The 22,251-nt window shown below is 50.8% G+C and overlaps 1 protein-coding gene across 14 annotated transcripts in view; it reads left to right on the top strand.

The window, feature by feature from the left end:
- The window catches only part of EHMT1 (euchromatic histone lysine methyltransferase 1), a 126,305-nt gene that overhangs the window by 71,927 nt on the left and 32,127 nt on the right, over positions 1-22,251 (top strand). For 12 of the 14 annotated variants that reach the window (XM_017829202.1, XM_017829211.1, XM_017829209.1 and 9 more), the window contains 8 exons: positions 6,992-7,169; positions 8,774-8,910; positions 9,722-9,910; positions 10,682-10,762; positions 13,190-13,310; positions 15,232-15,360; positions 18,346-18,491; positions 21,786-21,929. In XM_017829202.1, coding sequence (XP_017684691.1) covers positions 6,992-7,169; positions 8,774-8,910; positions 9,722-9,910; positions 10,682-10,762; positions 13,190-13,310; positions 15,232-15,360; positions 18,346-18,491; positions 21,786-21,929 — 1,125 coding nt within the window. The remainder of the gene's footprint in view (positions 1-6,991; positions 7,170-8,773; positions 8,911-9,721; positions 9,911-10,681; positions 10,763-13,189; positions 13,311-15,231; positions 15,361-18,345; positions 18,492-21,785; positions 21,930-22,251) is intronic. The other 2 variants (XM_017829213.1, XM_017829216.1) reach the window with 1 other exon arrangement.

Genomic DNA, 22,251 nt, shown 5'->3' with positions numbered 1-22,251 from the left:
CACTGCCCTGGGGAGCCTGGTCAGTGCCAACCACTGGGGGAAGAACCTTGTCCTGAGATCCAACCTGACCCTGCCCTGACACAGCTCCAGCCATTCCCTGGGTGCTGTCCCTGGTCACAGAGAGCAGAGATTGGAGCTGCCCCTCGGGAGGAGCTGCAGACCCTGGTGAGGTCTGACCTCAGTGTCCTCCAGGTGAACAAACCCAGTGCCCTCAGCCACAACTTGTAGGGCCCCTCCAGACCCTTCAACCTCTTTCCTGATGGGAAATGTTCAGGAGTGACAAGGCCACAGGGTGCCATTTTACTGCTCCCACAGAGGGGTTCCTGCAGAGGGAGGTGGGAGGTGAAGATGTGCTGTGCAGTACATTTAATTTTGCATTTAACTGATTGTGCTGGTGCTGCCCCAGTGCCGACCACAGCCCACAGAAATAACTGTCCTAACCCCCAGCAGATCTATTTCTGTCAGGAGCCTTGTTGTCACATCTGGTCTGAGCTCCCCTGTTTCATTTTGACTGGTTTGTGACACTCCCTTCCCTTGGAGCTGCTCCATCCAGGAGGGCACAGGCATGAGAGCCCACACCTCTGAATACTCTGGTTCAGAAACCCATTAAATGCAGGTTTGTAGGAACATCCACACTTAAGCTCAGCCTGCCTGGCAGCCTAAACCACCGTGATTTTATGCAGAGAAGTGACTGCACTCAAATCAATGTAACTGTAATGAAGTCAAAACAGAATCCCTCCTCTGATGGGCACATGTTGATCAGCAGATAAAGGGTGGATCAGCCTTGTCTGATCTAGATTAAGACCAAAGCCTTGCAGGTTTCTGTCTGTTGCTCCAAGGTAAGGCTTGCTCGGGATTCTGAAATTCAGCAATAAAAACATAATCCTTCAGCAGCACAGCGAAGGGGGAGCAGCACCACTGCAGCTCCTACGGGCACTGTCATCTGCCTGTGATCAATTTTTTATAGCAGACTGATATTTCTTGCTTAAATACCATTCACCAGCTGTTAGAGGCAGATCCCCCTGGGAGCTGCTGCTTCGTGCTCTTCAAAGGCAGCGCCTTGGTGCAAATCCTGTCCCCCCGTGCCCGGTGGATGGAGGGAACAGAGCAGCTCCCTGACAGCTGCTGTGCTGCCCCGTGGCAGTGCTGCTTAGTTTAGTCCTCCTGGCCACTTGGCTTTGGTTTCCAGCTTGTTTTATGCCAGAGATGAAAGTCCTTAAAAGAAAAGAAAATAAGAAAGCAAGTCCATCTAAGCCTGGGGTGGTGTGAGGCATCGAGGGGGTCAGTCCTTCTGCAGAGCTCTCCAGAGCTGCCCTGCTCCAGGCAGGACCAGCAGGACCTGTGCCTGTGTCCTTCCACCAGCACTAGGATGGATTCTGCTCTGGTTTTCCCCTTCCAGCTTGCTGGATTTGCTCATGGAAAGACCCCTTCCTTAATTGCTGGGCTGTGGGGAGAACGCAGTGTGTGCTCTGTCAAACGGACACGGGGGTTAATTAGGAGTGTTTGTTCTGCATTTTTGCTTTCAGGGGAAAAAAACCCAAAACCCGAGGATATTCTATCTTTTGCCATTTTTAGTAACTTCCCCCTGCTGCTCTAAGGGGCTTCTGTGCCAGTAACAGAAATGTGGTCGATCCCACTGAAGTGTAGAAAGCACTTGAGTTTAATTCCTGTAAACAGATAAAATATTTTGTTCTTGCCCTAATCTAAGCAGTTTTCTTGACTATTTCTCCCAATGGTGCTGGTCCATTTTTGCTGTTTGCTGATGTTAGAAATGTTGAAGTAGCTGTCCAGCTTCTTCACTTTTCCTTGCAATGCCCAAGATGAAATAGAGACATTGCAGCCTTTTGCTTAGGATGAGCTGATACCACATGAGAAGCTGCAAGAAATGAAGATGTTGTGATGCAATTTCTTTTTCTATCTCATTTTTTGCTCCTTTCTTGGCCTCCAGTGGCCCACATATGTGAGGGTTAGTACAACATGTGAGCACAGGGAGCTCAAACCGTGTCCTGGAGTTTTCTTTATATGGGATTGTCCTCTCTGTACTCCTCTGTGCTTGATTGATAAATATAGTTGGAGAAGAAAGAAGGCAACCCTGGCTGTTTTGAACACCAGTGGAGCTTGTTTAGGGTCAGGAATGGTGCTGTTCACCCGTGATTTGGTTGTTTTCAGTGGGCCCATGGAGGTGTTGGATGAAAGCACCGCTGGTCTCTTGAATGTTTGCTGGTGGAAGTGAAGGAGGATGAGCTTCATCCAATTGCTCAGTTAAAAATCAGTTATAAAACTCAAAGGTTGTGTTCCCTCACTAGTGGCCTTAGCAGATCAATCCATGTCCAAGAGCTCATCCAAAGCTGTGGTTCACTTGCCCAACATGGTTCTCTTGGTGCAGGCCCAGCTTCTCTGGTCTGACACTGTCCACCTTTAGGACTCTGGATCTCCAGGAAAGGAAGCAGGAATGTGTTAGGATTTGTCACAGCACACTGGATGAGTGGATGCTGAGTAGCAATTGCTGCAGCACCTGCTGCTTGCAACCCCCTTCTTGTGCTTTGCCAGCACGAGTGTCCTGTGCTGGGAAAAGGGAGTTTGCTTGGCTGGACACTGAGAAGTTTTGTGGATACCTGTGCCCTGTGCTAGGAACAGGGAGGGCAGGAGGAGCCTGTCCATCATGAAACTGGAAGAAGGTGGCATGTGGCAGGAGCATGGAATTGTTACAGTTGGAAAAGACCTTTAAGATCATCAAGTCCACCACCATGTCCTTAAGTGCCACACCCACATGTTGTTTGAACTCTTCCAGGAATGATGACTCCATCACTTCCTTGGGCAGACCATTCCAATACTTTCCAACCCTTTCTGAGAAAAAGTTTTTCCCAGTGTCCAAATCTGGACCTCCCCTGTTGGACCTTGAGGCCGTTTCCTCAGGCGTGGGTGGCCGGGCTGTGCCAGTGGCTCTGCACCCCACAGAGGTGGCTCAGAGCTGGGTCCTACCAGCCCTGGGCTGGGGCACAGGGTGGCAGGGCTTGGAGGCAGGAAAAGCCCACACCTGAGGCTTTCCTTGGACAGTTTTCCTGGCAGGAAAGTCGCTGGAGCTCAGGGGGCTGAGCAGCATTTTGAAGGAGTCCTCTGATGGTCTGGGGGTCACAGGTGGGGCTGAGAGCTTTGGGTTTAAATGGATCACTGTCATTCCTTGTTTCTGCTTTGCTTAGGTGGGAGGGTGTTGTACCCACATAGCCTGGCACCCACTGACCCCCTCCCAAAGGCACAGCCTGGCTTTTCCTTTGCTGCTTTTCTTGGAAGCTGCTCCCTCACCTCCCCGAGAGGAGCTGGGTGTACCTGGTCAGGGAAGGAAGCAGAGCTGTCTGTGCAAGGAAGGGCCCAGGAGTGCTTGACTGGGATTGTAAGGAAGCAGAAATTCCCAGGAAGAGCAGAGTGCTGCCCTAGCAAAGCCTCTCTTCTGGGAACATTTAAATTTGGAGTGGATAGAGCAGAGCAGAAGAGCTCAGTGCAGGAGACCAGGACGGGCTGTAGCTGCAGCCTCGAGTGAAGGGCAGAATTCAGGGACATCAGAAATGGGAAAAGAATGAACTTTCATCCACTAAATCCACTTTTGAAGGTGTAAAATTTAATAAGAACAGCAAAGATGTAACTGTTTTATGTGGCTGAGAATGAGGAAAGATGGTGAGAAAACTGGCTGTAAGTGCTTACAAATCTGGGTTGATCCTTTTCATTGCAGTCCTTAGATGTAATATTTTATTTTTACCTCTATCTATCTATCTATCTATCTATCTATCTATCTATCTATCTATCTATCTATCTATCTATCTATCTATCTATCTGTCTGTCTATCTATCAATCTATCATCTGTTTATCTGTCTATCTATCTATCATCTATCTATCTATGAGAGAGATATGCCTGCTCATCTCCCATGCCATCAGATCCCCTGAGAGATCTGCTCACCTCTTTGTGGGAATTCTTGTTCTTTACCATGGCTGCATATGCCTCCAAGTGATAAACCAGATCTCACAAGACCTAATTTGATTTAAAAAAAAAAACCACCTGTTTTACCAGAATTGCCATGAAAAAGTCACATTTATCAGTTGCCACGTATTGAAGATTTTAAATTTATTTCCGTGCTGTAATTACAGGGGCAGAGAAAAAACACAAGCTAATAACATGCTACTTTTTAATTTAGAAATGGGATTATATTTTTCCAAACGGTCTGGCATGTTTTGAGTGTGAATTCCTCATGTTTGGGAATAACAACACCTTTTATCAGAGGCCAATTGCAAGAACCTGCACATAAAGGACACAAAATGCAGGCCTTGTGTACACTTGTTGCAGGCAGCTCTGTGTCAGAAGTGCCTCTCCCAGGCTCATTTTTTAAGATAAAAGTGGAAAGCATTGGATGTTCCAGGGGACTTGGGAATTCTCAGAATAATCCTGTAGCCAAAAATTACTGTTAACCTTTAAATCTATAAACTAAGGACTTTCAAGAGGTATAAATAGTATTGTTGAGACTATTCTTGGCATGCTGTGCCCAGCACTCCTGACATCCATTTTTTAAGGGGTAGAAGAACTGGGAGCAGTCTCAGGAGTGATCCAATGTCCAGAAAATGATCCTGTGGGCACTTAATTTGCTCATTCTATTAAACTTATTGAAGAGAAAGTTTAAAAAAAAAAGTTGGTCATAGTCCATAAGCATCTTCTGAGAGTGAGAGTTTCTGATGAGACAGGGCTTTTTAATTTAGTTGAAAAAGCAGAATGCATTTAATTATTTGGCAGGGAGAGCAATTAAGCGTTGGAACAACATATCAAAGGATGTGGTAGATTTGCCTTCTTTGAAACCCGTTAATCCAAGACTAGATGCCCTTTTAGTAAAGCTGTGGTAATTCAGCCATAAGTTATGGGCTTGATGCAGGAATCATTGGCCCTTTGATGGCCTTTTTATGTGGGTCATTTCTGATCATCATTACAGCTTTGCTGTCCCTGGCCCAGCCCTGCTCTGCCAGCACTGGGCACGTGGCAGAGCCATAATTAGGAGAATCAGCCTCTTCCTCGTTTGTGCACAAGGTCACATTACTTGAAAGCAGTGTCTGAGGGTGTCTGTCTGAACCTGGGCTTGACAGAGGGTTTTTGTTGCTTCCTGCTTTTTATTCCGTCCTTGCCCTCGCCTGGATTCCTCTTTCTGTTCTGGTTTCTCAGCTGGTGCTTCACGAGTCTCATAAGAAGTTTTTCCCTGCAAGTGGAACAGCATTAAAATCCTAGAATCATAGAAACACAGGATGGTGTGGGTGGGAAGGGACCTTAAAGCTCCTCTCGTTCTACCCCCCTGCCATGGGCAGGGACACCTTCCACTAGCCCAGGTTACTCCAACCTGGCCTTGGACACTTCCAGGGATGGGGCAGCCACAGCTTCTCTGGGCAACCTGTGCCAGGGCCTGCCCACCCTCACAGGGAAGGATTTCTTCCTAATACCTAATGTAAACCTCCTGTGTGTCAGTGTGAAGCCATTCCCCCTTGTCCTGGTGCTCCAGGCCCTTATAAACAATCCCTCTCCATCCTTCTTGGCTCCCTTCAAGCACTGGAAGGCCACAGTCAGGTCACCCCCAAGCTTCTCTTCTCCAGGCTGAACAATCCCAATTCTCTCAGCCTTTCCTGTGCTCTTGGTTTGCTGGAGCAGCTCTTCCAAACCTGCCTCCTGCATGGATGCAGCTGGATCACCTGTGGAGTAAATCTGAGGGCAAACCCAGTGTAAAATGTCCCAGCAGGGGCAGCTTTTGCCCCGCTCACTGTTCACCCCGTGGCTGCAGTGCCGTGAGAGGGAGGCACAAAGTCACTTTGTTTCACGTGCCTCCATTTCTTGTCCTTTCTCAGCAGGTACCTGATGGTTTGGCTGTGGTAGGAAAGTATTTCACTGAACTGGACCAGGAGGCCTTGCACTGACCTTGACTTGCCTTTGCCACGCTCGGTGCAAAAGGCACAGGAATAAAAACACCATTATAACCAAGCCATGGCTGTTTAAAGAATAAATACAGGTGGAGAAGGGAAAAACAAATACAGTCTGGGCATCTCTGGCTGAGGCTTTTAGGGTACATAAAATGGAGTTACACGGTCTTTCAGGAAGCGGATTTTTTTCCTAAATTAGAGGAAAAAGCATTGAAGAACCGTCAAAAGCTGAGAAATGACACTTGGGGACGTGGTTTAGTGGTGGACTTCACAGTGCTGGGTTAATGGTTGCACTTGGTGGTCTTAAAGGTCTTTTCCAGCCTAAATGATTCTCTGTGGAGCTGTGGGAGCAATCCTTTCATGACCAAAGGTGCAGGATGAGACTTTGCACTGAGCACAAGCTCGAACTGGAGCTGCCTCAGTGCCTGGAAGGGGCTTCAGGAACAACTACAGAATTCCCTTGGTGTACAGTAGGAGCTTGTAGCCTGCCTGGGATTTGGGATGGCAGCAGCTGGAGTGGGAGTCCCTGGTTTAAAGGGAGCTTGGACAGGTCTCTGGAGAAGGACCTGCAATGACAAGCAAAGGGCTTCTTTGCCCGTGTTTTGTTGTGTGCTGGGCTGGAGGTGCTGAGGCCTGATGGTGCCAAATGCTGTCCTAAAGGAAGGCTTCTTCCTGGTCCTGCCTGCTCTTCCAAAACAGCTCTGCAGGGCTGTTCCTGTGCATGCCTGGGGTGACAGGGCACGTTCCAGGGAATAGGTGCATGTGTTGCATTGGTTTGTCTCCTCCAGAGCCAACCAAAGGCCTGTGTGAGCAGTGTCTGAGCCTTGTCACCTGCACAGCCTTCAGCCAGTGAGGGAGTCACTTCAAGCAGGCTGGGAGTGTTTAGGCAGAGTACCCTGAAGTGCTGGAGGAGGGGCTGTGTGCTTCTGCTGTGAGTGTGTGCTCCCTCCTTCAAATGGCGGTTGAGAGAAAGGAATTAAATCAATATTCTAATTTTTTTTAATTACTTATTTAATGCAGAGGCTCAATTAAACTGCATTTGGTTTTCCAGCACGCAAGTAAAGACCCCAAAGATGGGAGAGACAGCAGAGATCAAAAAGAACCCAAGGAGAAGGAGTTTGAGAACATGCTGGACTTTGTGAAGCCGTTGTCGTTGCCCTCTCTCCCGGGCCTTCACCAGTCACTACCTCAGAACCAGAGCTATGTGGCCACCACGAAGTCGCAGACAGGTAAAAAGGAGAGAGTTGGAATCCTCAGCAGCTCCCACCTCCCCAGCCTTATGTGTGTGTGTGGGGAGATGAGGAGGTTAACAAGGACCAAAACCTCTGTTAGCACCTTTTCCCACTCAGGGTTCCCTTTCCTGTCGCTGCCACTGACCTTGTCAGTCAGAGTTGTCTCATCTACTCACTCTCTGCAAGTGCCCTGCAAAGGTGACACTTGTGCCCCCAGAATCCCTGCTGCTCCCCTTGGGTGTTGGACAGGGGATATTCTTTTAGTGCCCTGTTGAAATCCCCTCCCAAGTGAAGCCCAAGTGAAGGGAGCACTTCCCCTGCAGTCCTTCCTGCACCACCCTGTGTCCTCCTGGGGCACAGGTCCCTCCTGGACAGCTGAGCTCTGTCAGGCACCTCTGCTAAAAAAGCTTTTGTTAGAGAAGTCACTTTGATCCCTCTTTCCTGGGTGATATTCTGAAGAAGTTTCTATCAATTCTGAAGGACTTTGAATATCACCACAACTGCTTACCAAGAACTGCAGCCTTATAAATAAAATTAATTGGGCTAACAGGATGTTTTTGAGAGGTCTCTTTGTGGATTTTCTGGTCAAATTTCATCATGGTGGCAGATGCAGAAATGCTTTCAAGGAACAGGCTGTGCAACTGCAAACACTAATGCAAACACTAGTGCTGAATCTGGCTGTTCTTAAAAGAGCCTGCACCAAACATCCTTCTGCTGTGTATTCACCAAAGACATCATCAGGCAGGGAGATGCAATGTCTGATTTGATTAGAAGGCCAGAGAGGGAGACCTAAGAAATTAAGACCCAATCAAAGTAGTGAAAGGAATCAAACAAATTTCCATAGTAGGTGTGAAATGAGGTTAAATGGCAAACAGCTCTTTATTTAAGGTACCTTTTCCCTGTGTATTCTTCAGTTCTTGTCCCATTGCTTTCATTGTCAGTTGGTATTATTGGCCTTGCAGTGTCTATTTGAGCAAGTTGGATTTGATTCAGCCTCCTACGACATCAGCAGCACTGCCAAACACAGGCTAATTTAAGGATTTGATGCTGTGTGTGGTGGTGGAGGGGCCAGAAGGAGTGTGGAGAGGATACTCAGAGTTTGGGTGGGTTTGCAGCACTGGCAGGAAGCTGTTTGTGTGTTTGCACATATGTGTGTGTCATCTTTTGGTTGACTTGTAAATAAGGCAGTTGGAGTGGGAAGCCTTTTCCTCAGATCGTGCCCTCAAGTGGGATTTCATAGAAACCCAGACTGGTCTGGGTTGGAAGGGACATTAAAGCTCATCCTGTTCCACCCCCTGCCATGGGCAGGGACACCTTCCACTAGCCCAGGTTGCTCCAAGCCCCGTCCAACCTGGCCTTGGGCACTTGCAGGGATCCAGGGGCAGCCACAGCTTCTCTGGGCAACCTGTGCCAGGGCCTCCCCACCCTCTCAGCCAACAATTCCTTCCCAGTATCCCATCTAACCCTGCTCTCTGGCAGTTTGAAGCCATTCCCCCTTGTCCTGTCAATCCAAATCCCTCTCCAGTACAATCCCTACTCTCTATCCCTTCTTCTTTTCATTCCTGAGCAAACTTTGGGTCTCTTTTGCTCCTCTTTTCCAGCTGCTGCAGTATCTCGGAAGAAAAAGCGGAGAATGGGAACCTATAGCCTGGTTCCCAAGAAAAAGACCAAAGTGTTAAAACAGAGAACAATGATTGAGATGTTTAAGAGCATAACTCATTCCTCTGCAGGTGCCAAGGTAAGGGCAGCACTGGGCCCCCTGCACACGTTTGTTGTCACACACACGTCCCTTGTCTTGGCACACCGACCCCATGCAGAGGTGCAGGGATGTGGGGGCTTGTTGGGATCATCTTCCCTTCCGAGTCTACATCTTCCCTCAGGCAGCAGCTTCCTGCCTGCTTTGGAAATGGCATTTTGAGAGTGGCTGTTCAGGTACCGGCCCTTAAACAAACTTTTTCCAGTGAATGTCCCATGAATCCTGGGGAACTGGAGAGATTCCAAGCGTGCCCCAGGTGGTAACCTTTTTGTTTCAGTGTCCTCAAGGTCTCCTGTTGCTGCCTGAGGCTGCACAGCAAAACACTTGGTTACTTACAAAAGGTTTAGACACCGACTCACTCCTGATCAAAATCTGCTTTTGCTGCAACCCATGCCCTGAAATTTTGGCCTTTGAATTCAGCAAGAACAGTGCTGGGCCTTCATGGAGCAGTATGAAAATCCTAATGTGATATAATTTCCCTTTCCTTTCCCTGGAAACCTTTCTGCCCCTTGGGGGAGCTGCCCCCAATGTTTGAATCAGGCCCTCCTCCCCCTGATGGGGGGCCATTCCAGCCATGTGAGTCTGGAATGACTCCTCGTGGCCCCTCAGTCCCCAGATCCAGCAGGCTTAGGTGACACATGGCAGGCTCCCAGGCTGGGCTTTGGAGGGACACAGAGCCAGCTTTCTCCTGGCAGCTCTGCAGCTCCCAGCACAGAGCAGGTCTGGGCTGGATCCAGCTGCTCTCTCCCAGGAATTGACATTGTCCTTGTGGCTCACATGTCACAACTTTCAGAGTGACAAGGACCTGGGTGATGCCAGCCCTCATGTGAATGGGGAAAGCATAGATGTGGACTCTGAAGAGGAGGACTCTGATGAGCTGGAGGAGGAGGATGATCATGGAGCAGAGCAGGCAGCCGTGTTCCCTGTGGATGAGAACAGGACCTGTAAAGACAGTGCATCCGATGCAGACAACGCCAGAAAGGTAATTCCCATGCCCTGAGCACCTGAGGAGCAGGATGGGACACTGCTGGGACACCTGGGGTAGGAGGGGCTTCAATTGAGGCCATTTCTAGGGCTTTCTTCACCTGCACTATGACAGAAAGCTCAGCAGTGGCACTGAGACTCTTGGGTGACCATTTCCTGCTTCCCATTGCACTGTGAGGGTCTCCCCCAGTTTCAGCCCTGCACAGGTGTGTGATCCACGCTGCAGAACCCCCACCATATTTAGTTCTGGGATTCACTGAACCAATAATATCTCCTTAACCTTGCTGGTAACAGGCTGGCAAAGCATTAAAATTGATTTAGTTCATTTTTTTCCCCAGAATCTTTGTAGTGATTTCCCCAAATCTATACACAGTATAGACACGAGGCTGGTTTGGATTAGGAAGGAAGTTACAACTTGGTTGGAAAACTTTATTCTGGAGTCGATTTTCTTTTTCCTCCCTGTACCATCCCCATGGATGTTCCATTATGTGACTGGAACATGCTGAGCTCCAGCCTTGGAGCTCCTGTCTTTATTGGTGCATGTGCAGGCTGGGGCTGGGTGGGGGGCACAGCAGGATGGTGGGGGATGCTCTGATGGATCCTGGGCACAGCAGGATGGTGGAGGGATGCTATGCTGGGTGGGGGGCACAGCAGGATGGTGGGGGATGCTCTGATGGATCCTGGGCACAGCAGGATGGTGGGGGATGCCCTACTTTGAGAGACCCGACCTGACTGACCCGTTCTGCTCTTGGGCAAATGGTGGTTGCAGATCGATGATGGCGAGTCTGAGGAGGAACAAGAGTCTGTAGAGTCTGGGGAGGAGGAGGAGGATGGAGACGAGTCTGACTTGGTAAGCTGGGCTGCTTAATGTGTCTTTCAGCCTGTGGCCTGTTGATAATAATTTCCCCTTTGCACTGCTGCCAGAAAGAGAGAGAGCAAAGCGGTGCAGTTTCACGGCTCCTTGACAAAACTCACTCTCTGAAACCACCCACACACACAGTATTGTTTTCCACAAGGTGCTTAACCCTGATCTGTGGTACATTTAATTGCCTTCTGATGCTAACTAATGAGCTTTTGTTGTTTTCAACAAAGTGTTGACTGCTTTTAATCATTTGAATGTTGGTGGAAGCATTTAAGGCATTTAAGGGTGCTTGAATTCTTCAGATGCACAGTTGGCAAGTAGTAGGAGCCAGCAATGCTTCCTTACCAACCTGAAGCTCTGCAGGGCTTTTTGGAGCTCAGGTGGAGTCGTTCCCAAAGCCATTGGCCCAGCCCACAGCCTAAATTTACACTGATCTGACATCCACCTCACTCCAGATGAGCAGCTCTTACCAGGGAGACTTACAAATAGCACACAGACAGACAGACAGACAGACAGATGCTCTCCCTGGGAGGTTGCTTGTGTAGCACGAGGTCAAGACCTTCAGCTGCTGCTGGGGATTTCTGGTTTTTTTTTTTAGATAGCTGGTGAAGAGAACCTGATGATTTTTCTATTTAAGTTGCTGTTCATTGTTTGTCTCTGTCCCCCACCCCCCTCCTTTACTTAAGAACTTTGCTCCCTCTCCACAGCCTCTCAAGTTGAGGAGCCAGCATTTAAGGCACCCCAACTCTTCACTCACCTTGAGAAAATTCTTGGCTTCATTTTCTTGATGTTTTGAGCTGAAGGTAGAACCATAGTTACAAAATACACCAAATGAATTGTGGAAGCTCTTTAGGGCCTTGTTCCTCGTGCTCTGACACTCCAGGAGCCAGAGAGGAGTGAGGAGCAGGGGCTGTGCAGCTGCCCCTTTCTCTGGGTAGCTGAGGCCAGCCTGTAGCTTTAGCCCAAACCAAGGGTTGAGTTTGTGCTCAGTCCAACCTCCCAGGTCATATCTCCCATCCTGGGTGGTGGTTTGTGCTCTGGTGAGTCAGTCAGTTCCCCAGGCAGGGACTGGCTCAAGCACAAACCTCTCCCCCACAAGCTGTGTGATGCAATTGGGGTAAAGCCACGTGGTGAGCCCTCACTTGGGATGGTTATGGGGCAGCATTTCTCTTCCCTCACTGTGGGAACAGCCCGTGGTGCAGCTGCCTATGGAGGTAGGGCCTGATCCAGCTGCTGTTAGTGCTAGCAGGAGGTTTTTCCTAGGCTTTGATGGGAGTTGGATAAGCATCAGGAGCAGAGAATTTCAGTTTGAACATGAATTGTGTGATGGATGCCTTGAAGGCTGCCTGACAGGGTCGTGGCGCCTCATTCCCCATTCTGATGTTGACTTTGAAACCCCGCCCCAGACAACTGTATTTTTTTAAGGCAAACCCCAAACTCTGTTTAGATTCATACGTGTGGCTGAGTATTTGCTGCATGATTAGTCTGTGCCACCCTGTGCCTGGCTCAGGGAGGGGGATGGTCTGTAGGGCTCAGTTCCCCTGGGTCCCTCCCAGCCCTGCCAGGCCCTTCAGGTGCAAGGAGGGTTCCTTGTTGCCATTTTCTAACACAGCTGGGGAGAAATGTGAACATTTTTGTTTGAAAACCCCACTGCCAGAGCTCAAGGAGCGTTTGGGCAACACTCCCAGGTGGAGAGGCCGTACAAAGAGTGGCTGAGGGCACTGGGTTTGTTCACCTGGAGGACACTGAGGTCAGACCTCACCAGGGTCTGCAGCTCCTCCCAAGGGGCAGCTCCAATCTCTGCTCTGTGTGAGCAGTGACAGGACCCAGGGAATGGCTGGAGCTGTGCCAGGGCAGGGTCAGGTTGGATCTCAGGAAAAGGTTCTTCCCCCAGAGGGTGGTTGGGCACTGCCCAGGCTCCCCAGGGCAGTGGGCACAGCCCCAAGGCTGCCAGAGCTCCAGGAGGGTTTGGACAACACTCTGAGGGCCAGGGTGGGATTGTTGGGGTGTCTGTGCATGGCCAGGAGTTGGACTGGTTGGTCCTTGTGGGTCCCTTCCAACTCAAGATATGGTGTGATTCTGTGATTCCACCATTTTTTGGGAAGCTGGGAGCGTGTGTGTGCCTGCACCCTCGGGGTGCTGCACAGAGGTGCTCAGCTGGCCTGAGGGCCTCCATGGAAGAGAAAGTGCCGCCTGCAGTACAGAAATGACAGGAAATACACCCCCACGTGTGCCTGGGTTTCCTTTTCGGTGTTAAAAAGGCATCTCAGCACCCCTTGGTTTCAAAGCCCTGGTCCTTAGAGGCCTTTCTGCGCCACTCAAGCTGCACAAAGGCTCTTCCTCACGGGCCAGAGGAGCTGCAGGGACGCTGGTGCCGACATGCCTGACGTGCACGTGGCCTCTCTGGTTCTTCAGAGCTCGGAGTCCAGTGTCAAGAAGAAGCTGCTGAAGAGGAAAGGGAAGACGGACAGTCCATGGCTGAAACCCACCCGCAAGAGGAGACGGAGGAATAAAAAGAAACAAGCCAGTGTTTTAGGTAACTAATCGTGTTTTGTTCCTTCAGCTGAACCCAAATCTACCTTCCAGGTGGAGGGGGAAGGACCTGAGGCCTGTGAGTCTCTTCCTTCCCCAGGTTGGGCTGTGTGATAACCCAGGGTGTGAAGTGGCAGTCACTGCTGTTGCCACTTTAACACGTGAGGTGGCTTTGTCCTTGGCATGCTGGAGGAATATTGGTTTGTTCTTCAACTCCCTTTGTTTTAAAGTATCTAGAAAAGGCTTATGAAAAGGAGGAAGATGGACCTTTTATATAGATAGTGACAGGGAAAGGTGGAATGACTTTAAACTGACAGAGGGCAGGGTTTGATGGGACCTTAGGAGGAATCTTAGGCCCTGGCACAGGTTGCCCAGAGAAGCTGTGGCTGCCCCATCCCTGCAAGTGTTCAAGGCCAGCTTGGATGGGGCTTGGAATAACCTGGGTTAGTGGAACCCATGGCAGGGGGTGGAACTGGGCGATCTTTAAGATCCTTTCCAACCCAAACCAGTCTGTGATTCTATGATTCTGTGCCTCATGTCCATGTGGAGTCCTGTCCCATGAGCTTGGGGAGCATGTTTAGATGCAGAAGGAAAAGAAAGAACCACCAGTTGTGTTCCATTGCTTTTGTATGAATGTTTGTGCAGCTGAATGAAATGTGCAGGTTGGCTTTGCTCGTTCTGAAAGCACCACAGTGTTTGTAATGAGCTGCCTCTGAGCTGCCTCTGGCCCATCTCAAGTGCTCAGGGTCTCTCTTGTTTGTCCTGAGTTACCCAGCACTCAGAAGAAGGTTTCAGTGGCCTCTGTGGGCTGGGGAGAGCCAGGAGTGCAGGCTGGTTGTGATGTCCTTCAGGAAAGGTAACAACATGGGTGAAATACAGTGGAGAGTCTCTGAAGTGCAGCTGTGCCTCATTACTAAGGTGTCACACATCCATTGCCACCCAAGGGTTTATTCTTCCACTCTTGCTAATTCAGTGCAACCAGGCCACTTTTGCATCAGCAAGTTTGTGGCTAATTCTGAGTTACTTGACCATATTTCAGCCTCTGGTCTGTGCCTGGGGTCTGTCAGTCATCTGGCTTGCTCCTCTTCCTCCCAGGATGAAGGAGAGGCCATTGCACCCTTTCACAGCAAACACCTAATCCTGCATTTCAGATGCAGACTGTTTTTCTGCCCCTTTACTAGAAGTGGCAGCTGCTCTTCCAGGGTAACCAAACTCTCTTGGCCAAGCTGCAGTGGGAAAAGCAAATTGAGGGAGAAAGTCGAGCCAAGGGGGTGTGAAGTGATTGACAATCCCCACTCAGGCTCCGTGGGGCCAGTGAGGGATTTCCACACAATCTCTTCCCAGTGAGGGATCCCCACTCAATCTCTTCCCAGTGAGGGATCCCCACACAATCTCTTCCCAGTGAGGGATCCCCACTCAATCTCTTCCCAGTGAGTTATCCCCACACAGTCTCTTCCCAGCAGCACTTTTGTTCACTTAGAGCCAGAACTTGGCTTTTATGTGTTTCCCCTCCCATTAAGCTGAATGTCACCCGTCTCGTCCTCTTCCTGAGGTGCACGAGGGGATGGTTGGCTCTGCCTGGCTGGAATGTTGTCCCTGAGCCCTGTGCAGCAGGTTGGAGGCAGGAGGATGCTCTGGGCCCTGTTCATCCCTTCCTTGTGCCGTCGTAGCAGCAGGCAGAGGTGCCTTGTGGAGGCAGAACCTGTCTCATGGATTGTTTTCTCTGGTTGTTTCCTGCCTGAGTGGAGGTGGGAGCTCTGTCTGACCAGCTGGGGAAGGGAACCAGCTGTGCCAGGTGTGCCCAGATGTTGTGTTTCCATCATTCCTGAGGAGCCTGCACAGAGCCTGGTCCCAGCCATGGCCTGGGACCCTGTGGGGTGGGTGGTGCTGGTGGGGTTTGTGTGAATGCCCCTGTTCCCATGCAGGTGCCGAAGCCTATAAACCATCGCTGGGCAGGGAGGGCCCGGGTCAGGAGAACAGCATGGAGTACATGGAGGTGTCCCTGGATTCCCTGGACCTGCGGGTGAAGGGCATCCTGTCCTCGCCGGCGGGGGGTGAGTGCTGGGGCCAAGGTTGGGGTTGGGACTGGATCTGGGTCTGGGTTTGTGGATGGGTTTAGGGCTGGGACTGGGTTTGGGGCCAGGCCCTGGTCTGAGGCTGGGTCTGGGTCTGGGTTTGGGTTTGTGGATGGGTTTAGGGCTGGGGCTGGGTTTGGGGCCAGGCCCTGGTCTGAGGCTGGGGCTGGGTCTGGGTTTGGGTTTGTGGATGGGTTTAGGGCTGGGGCTGGGTTTGGGGCCAGGCCCTGGTCTGAGGCTGGGTCTGGGTCTGGGTTTGGGTTTGTGGATGGGTTTAGGGCTGGGACTGGGTTTGGGGCCAGGCCCTGGTCTGAGGCTGGGGCTGGGTCTGGGTTTGGGTTTGTGGATGGGTTTAGGGCTGGGGCTGGGTTTGGGGCCAGGCCCTGGTTTGAGTTTGGGGCTGGGGCTGGGTTTGGGGCTGGATCTGGGTTTGGCGCTGGGTCTTGATTTGGGGCCAAGTCTGGGCTTGGAGCCAGGTCTGAGTTTTGCTCTGGGTCTGGGTTTGGGTTTGGGGCTGAGGCTGGGTTTGGGTCTGGGTCTGGGGCCAGGTCTGGGTCTGGGGCCAGGTCTGGAGTCAGGTCTGGGTCTGGGGCCAGGTCTGGGTTTGGGGCCGGGTCTGGGTCTGGCTTTGGGGCCGGGCCTTTGTTCCGTGCGGGGCCCCGGCTGCCCCCTGGTGGCCACAGAGTGCGATGGGAATGGGGTGGGATTGGGATGGGATGAGGATAATGATCGAGATGGGGCTGGGATAGGAATGGGGATTGGGCTGGGGCTGGGATGAGGATGAGGATGAGGATAGAGATGGGGCTGGGATAGGAATTGGGATTGGGCTGAGGCTGGGTTGAGGACGAGGATAGGGATGGGGGTAGGACTGGTCTGGGGCTGAGGATAGGGGAAGGGATGACCATAGGTATGGGGCTGGGGCTAGGCTGAGGAGGAAGATGAGGATAGTGATGGGACTAGGGATGAGGATGGGGATGGGCCTGGGATGGGAATGATAATAGGGATGTGGCTGGGATGGGGATGAGGATGATGATAGTGGTGAGAATGGGGCTGGGATGAGGATGAGACAAGGGATAGGTCTGGAATAGGGCTGGGGCTGGGGTGGGGCTTAGAATGATAGGGCTGGGAGTGGGATAGGAATGGGGGTGATAATAGGGATGAGGCTGGGAGAGGAATGGGGCTAGGATGGGGATTTTGTTGGGATGGGGATGAGGATAGGCATGGAGCTGGAGTGGGGATGAGGGTCAGGATAGGGAAGGTGTCTGAGGATAGGGATGAGGCTGAGGATGTGGGTGGGGTCCCAGTTCCAGTGGGGCATGCTGGCTCAGGAATACACCCATCAAGGGCTGTGAGGTGCTGGCCCAGCCCCCCTGTCCCACTGGGCAGCTCCCCTCCATTCCCTGCATGTGCTGCATCCCCCCAAATCAGGGTTGCTGTGTCCCCAGGAATCACTTGTTCAGCCCTGGGAAGAGGAGGGATGGTGCTGGGCCCTGGGTGCTCAGCCCCAGCTGCTGTTCCCAGTGCTGAACTTCCCTCGGCTCCGGCACCTCCTGCCTGGGCCGGATCCGCCCGTCTGTGCCTGTCATTCTCCCAAAGGTTGTCTGGCTCCTTTGATAGAGGCACATCAAAGAGTTCCCCACCAAGAGAGGGTCAGGATGGATGAGGGATGCTTTCACCAGAGCCTCTGGATGTCAAACAGATTAGGGAAGTGACAGCTCAGAAGGCAAGGAATGAGCTTTGTGATTTGTGCTCCTAGAAAAGGCTCTTAAACCCTTCAGATCTTGACAGGATTTTACATGAAAACTGAGAGGACTTTCCCTGTGCTTGTATGTCTTGAAATATCCTTTTGCTGGGCTCGGGCTTGCAACCTGTTGGCTGAAGGAAATTCCTGATGACATGAAAGGGTCTTGTGTTCTGCTGATGGGGTCAGAGCCATGGGCAGGGGACTGTGTGGGGGAGAACATTGTCATTGCCAGGGGAATTAAAGAGGAATCTCCACCAGGAATGAAGTTAATCTTTAAAACTTTGCAGCAAAATAAGTCTCCTTTCAAAAGCTTGAAAAGCAGCAGCATAATTCCTTCTTGCTGTGAGTCGATCCCGCAGCAGTGGGTAGGGAAAGCTTGGGATGCTCCAGGCTGAACCAGCCCAAAGGGTTTGCTTCTGTGCTGCAAACATTGCAAAGAGGTGTTTCAGTGTAGGATTGGACCAGGACTGTAGGACTAGAATCAGCCTCGTGTCACTAACCCAGTGTTTAGCAGTCATGGCTAACCCAGTGATTGATTTGGATCCAGAGGAGCCACAAGAACATTCCCACTGTGTCCCCCTACCTGGCAGAGTCCCCCCTCAAAAGCCATTATCCACCTTTTCATAGGTTTGTAAGTGTTCAGCATCTGAGAGAAAGATATGAGGAAAAGGCAAGAACACTGGAGCATCTTGCTGCTTTCTTTTCCCTGGTTTGTTCGCTTTCCAAAATAAATAATTCTTGGTTGACTGAGGCCAAATAGTCCCAGGAATTTTGTTTTCCCATCTGTGTAATAGACCTCTGCAAATAGAAGTTTGTGCTTTCCTGATCTTCACTATTTATCACTCCAGTGATTATTCAAATTTCCAGCTCTGGGAGGTTTCCTGCAAATCTTCTGGTGCCAGGGCACAGTTTTGTGGGGCAGGTGGGGAGGAGACATAGGCTGATAAAAAACTGTGCCTCGTCCTCACTTTTCTTGCTTGAGGTTTGCTCAGAGTAAACTGTTCTTAACTTACTAGTCTTGATTTCAGCACAGTCAGCTGCAGAGTGGCTGGACTTGGAAAAGCACAGAGTCTTTTTTTCACAGGATTTGGGTAATGCCCTGAGAGCATTTCAGGACATGGAATGGGAAGATGTCACAGGGCACACGGGTGGTGTTGATAGACTGCATCCTTTCTCCTGGGAGAGAATCTGAGTTGATTTACTGGTCTCCTGTACTCCAGGTCTTTCCAATGGTCCTGAGGCAATGGAAGTAGATGGTCTCCAGGAAGTTCCCCTCTGTAGCTGTCGAATGGAAACCCCCAAAAGCAGAGAGATCACCACGTTAGCCAACAACCAGTGCATGGCCACGGAGAGCGTGAACAACGAGGTAGGAGCCTGTCTTTTAGCTTCTCACAGCCTTTTCTGCTGAGGACAAAGACATAAAGGATGAAAAGCTGTGCCAGGAACACGTGTTGGGTCGTGCAGGGGCTCTGTGCCTGCTGGACTGGGACCCACTGGTGTGGGAATGGCAGGGTGAACATCTCACTTGCTCAGTGAGGGCTCCAGCACTCTGTGTGTGTCCCACTGCCGGGATGAAGCCACAGGGAAGGGAGGAGGTGCTGTGTCTGCAGTGGGAGAGGCTCTGGGTGGGTCTCTCTGCTTGTCCCAGCCTGTGTGGCTGGATCTTGTTGATTGAGAGGCCAAGTAGGCTAAAATACATTCACATGCATCCAAGGGAGAAAATCCAATCAGGGGAAGCTTGGAGCTGGTTTTCCTTGACTACAAAGGAGCTGATGCAAACCTTTCCATGGGCAGGTCTTGAGTTTCGGGAACTTGGCATGTGCTCTGCTGCCCCAGCCTTCCCCTCTCCTCCTCCCCTAAGAGCCTTCTGTTCCAAAGCTTCCCATGTCCTAATTGTGGCCTTCCAGTACCTGAAGGGATCCCACAGGAAAGATGGAGAGGGACTTTTTACAAGAGCATGGAGCAACAGGACAAGTGGGAATGGCTTCCCACTGCCAGAGGGCAGGGTTAGATGGGATACTGGGAAGAACTCCTTCCCTGTGAGGGTGGGGAGGCCCTGGCACAGGTTGCCCAGAGAAGCTGTGGCTGCCCCTGGATCCCTGGAAGTGTCCAAGGCCAGGTTGGAGCAACCTGGTCCAGTGGAAGGTGTCCCTGCCTGTGGCAGGGGGTGGAACTGGATGATCTTTAATGTCCCTTCCAACCCAAACCATTCTTTGATTCGATGTTCTGGCAACTCTGTGCAGCACCAGGTCTGACTGACAGACAACAACTGCACTCGATGCCTTTTCATTGGTCACAGCTGAGCTTGTTGGGGCTCTGCTGGTTCCAGAAGTGTGGAATTAAGTGGCCAAATGACTCCATTCCAGAGTCTGGGAAGTGAGACTGCAGGACAGGAATGCACTCGGTGGATCCTCCTTTTACTGGGAGACACGTGGGTTTCTTCTTGGCTTCAGCCAAGCTGCAGTCTCATTGCAGCACCCTGATACTCACTGGTAGTAGGGCAAGGAGTGAGAATATCCCTAGTTCTCCTCCAGGATCCTTGGAGAAGGGTGGATGGAGGGAGAAATGGATAATCAGATTTGCAGCCCAGCTCTTCTTGTCTTAGTTCGTGCTGGTACCTCTAGAGAGAGGAATTCCCAAAGAGTGGCAAAATTGACTCATTCCAGAGAGAATGCCCTGGGAGACTTGTCAGAGAGAGGAGGGACCCCAGGGTTCCTAAATAAACACAAGGGATATGAAAGAGTTCCTGCTCGTGTCTATGGTGGGTTGACAGTTCTGTCCCTGGATAAATCAGAGGGAGGAATAGCAAAGGCCATGCTTTATGTTGGATTCTTTTTCATAATGGGATAAATGACTCATAGATGTTATAAGAATATTATCTGTGTGAATAGTGGCTTCTCCAGACTGTCATGTCCTTGGAGAGTGTTATAAATAGTTATGAGCACCCTGCTGCACTCTCTAATGGTTGGAAAACAGCAATTAATCATGTCAAACTTTTTTTAGGGTTCCTAACAAATCATCTAGTGTGACATAACAGTGCAGGGTCTTCCTCACACAGATAGTGCAGCTTTTCACATGTTAATCAAATTCCCTCAGCTCAGTAAAATTCCTCCTCAGTAAGGGATCAATGGTGCCCTCGTGCCACCCCTGCAGCCCCTGGACTGGGGTGGTGACAGGGATCAGTCCAGCCAAGGTGCCACAGCCACAGGGAGACTTTGCAGCTGGAGTTTGGCAAAGTTGATTTGGACGTGCCAGGGGTGAATGATGAGCCTGGCTTAAAATCCATTCTCTTTTCCCACAGGAGTGTTGCTTCTACAGGAAAAGTGGAGCTTAAAAAAATCATAGAGAAAGTCTAGTTTTGTTGAGAAAAAGCAGCAAATCAATGCTGAGCTGGAGCAGAGGGACAGTCTGTGGGTGATGAGCAGGCACTGAGTCCCTGCCTGACTCTGCCTGTGGTGACAACACACAGTAACTGTGCCCCTTCCCTCCCGGGGACCTTTCCTTGGAGCAGCTTTTCGCCTTTATATTCCTAGTTTATAAGTGTCCTTTACCAGGCACGTGGGGAGAGCAAGATTATTATCCAGAGGGACTTGAAACAGAACCCAAACAGCATCAGGTCGTGCTGGCAGGTGGCACCTGGGATGTGACAGTGGTGTCTGTAGGAGTGGGGCAGCAGAAGGAAGTGCTGATCCCTCTGATGCAGCAGAGCAGGGAACGCTGGTTGGGAAGAGGGAAGCCCAGTTGTGGAACCTCCTGCCATTAACAGAACAGGTGGGGCATGAGAAGGTTGGAGTGACAGGACAAGGGGGAATGGCTTTAAGCTGAAGGAGGGCAGGTGTAGATCAGATATTGGGAAGAAATCCTTCCCTGTGAGGGTGGGGAGGCCCTGGCACAGGTTGCCCAGAGAAGCTGTGGCTGCCCCATCCCTGGAAGTGTCCAAGGCCAGGTTGGAGCAACCTGGGCTAGTGGAAGGTGTCCCTGCCCATGGCAGGGAGTGGGATGAGATGATCTTTAAGGTCCCTTCCAATCCACACCTTTCTGTGATTCTCTGATTTTTGAGCCCAGAGCTCTACATTGGTGAAACCCTTTGGAAAACGTGCTGCAAATGTGACTTTAGCTGAGCTCTCATGCAAGCCTGGCTCCTCATCCCTGTGGTCTGGGCAGGGGCCAGTGCTGGAACCAGTACAGACGATAAACTTCGCTGGCAACGAGGAGCAATTATTTTTCCCTTTATCTTCCTGTGACTTATACTCTTGAACAGTAACAAGATTTAGTGCGAATGGTCTCGTTCTCTTGGTCACTCACACACACTCTTCCTGGCAAGAGGGGAGTGTGTGTTGTGTGAGTCAGGCCCCTGGGACTGCCCCTTCTGCTGCTGCTTGGCTCTTGCCTATTTCCAGTGATGATTTTTTTTTTTTTCCTTGCAAGCAACGAGCGACTCGGGGTCCACTTGCATGTTAGTTAGTGAATGATGCATCCCTTCCTGTGAGAGCAGCTCTCCCAGCTTCCTGCTGCACTGCTAATGCTGCCTGGCACACGGCTGAATCACTGTGGAAAAGCCAGGGCTCCTCAGGGCAGCGTGCAAGATCTTCCTCAGCACAAGCACAGAGAGTGTTTTGGTCTCCAGTAATTTCATTTCCTTTGATTTCTCCCGTTCCAGCTGGGCCGATGCACAAACAGTGTGGTTAAGTATGAACTGATGCGCCCGTCTAACAAAGTCCAGCTTTTGGTGCTGTGTGAGGACCATAGAGGGAGGATGGTGAAACACCAGTGTTGCCCTGGCTGTGGATACTTTTGCACTGCAGTAAGTCCGTGCTCTCAATCTAGGGAAGGGGGTGCCTGTCGCAGTAGCCTGGAAGCTGAAGGTGGAGATGGTACCTAAAGGGCTTTACTGACTCCCTGGCATCAGCTCCACCTCGTTCCACAGCACATCAGGAGGTGTTTGCAGTAGGAATGTGTGTGAGGGTAGCTGAAATCGTCGCCTTTATCGTCCTGGAGACCCCGAGGGGTGTCACAAAGAGGGTTTTCACATGGTGGAAGTCTTGCCTTAGGAATTTCTTTGGAACAAGGGTTTGGTTGGTTTTTTTTGTTCTCTGTACAGATCAATCACACCAAAAAAATGTATT

This window comes from Lepidothrix coronata, unplaced genomic scaffold (assembly GCF_001604755.1).
Source record: "Lepidothrix coronata isolate B3197 unplaced genomic scaffold, Lepidothrix_coronata-1.0 Scaffold160, whole genome shotgun sequence".
Lineage (NCBI taxonomy): Eukaryota > Metazoa > Chordata > Aves > Passeriformes > Pipridae > Lepidothrix > Lepidothrix coronata.
Note: the sequence above shows the minus strand (reverse complement) of the source record. Positions and strands in the feature narration are given on the sequence as shown.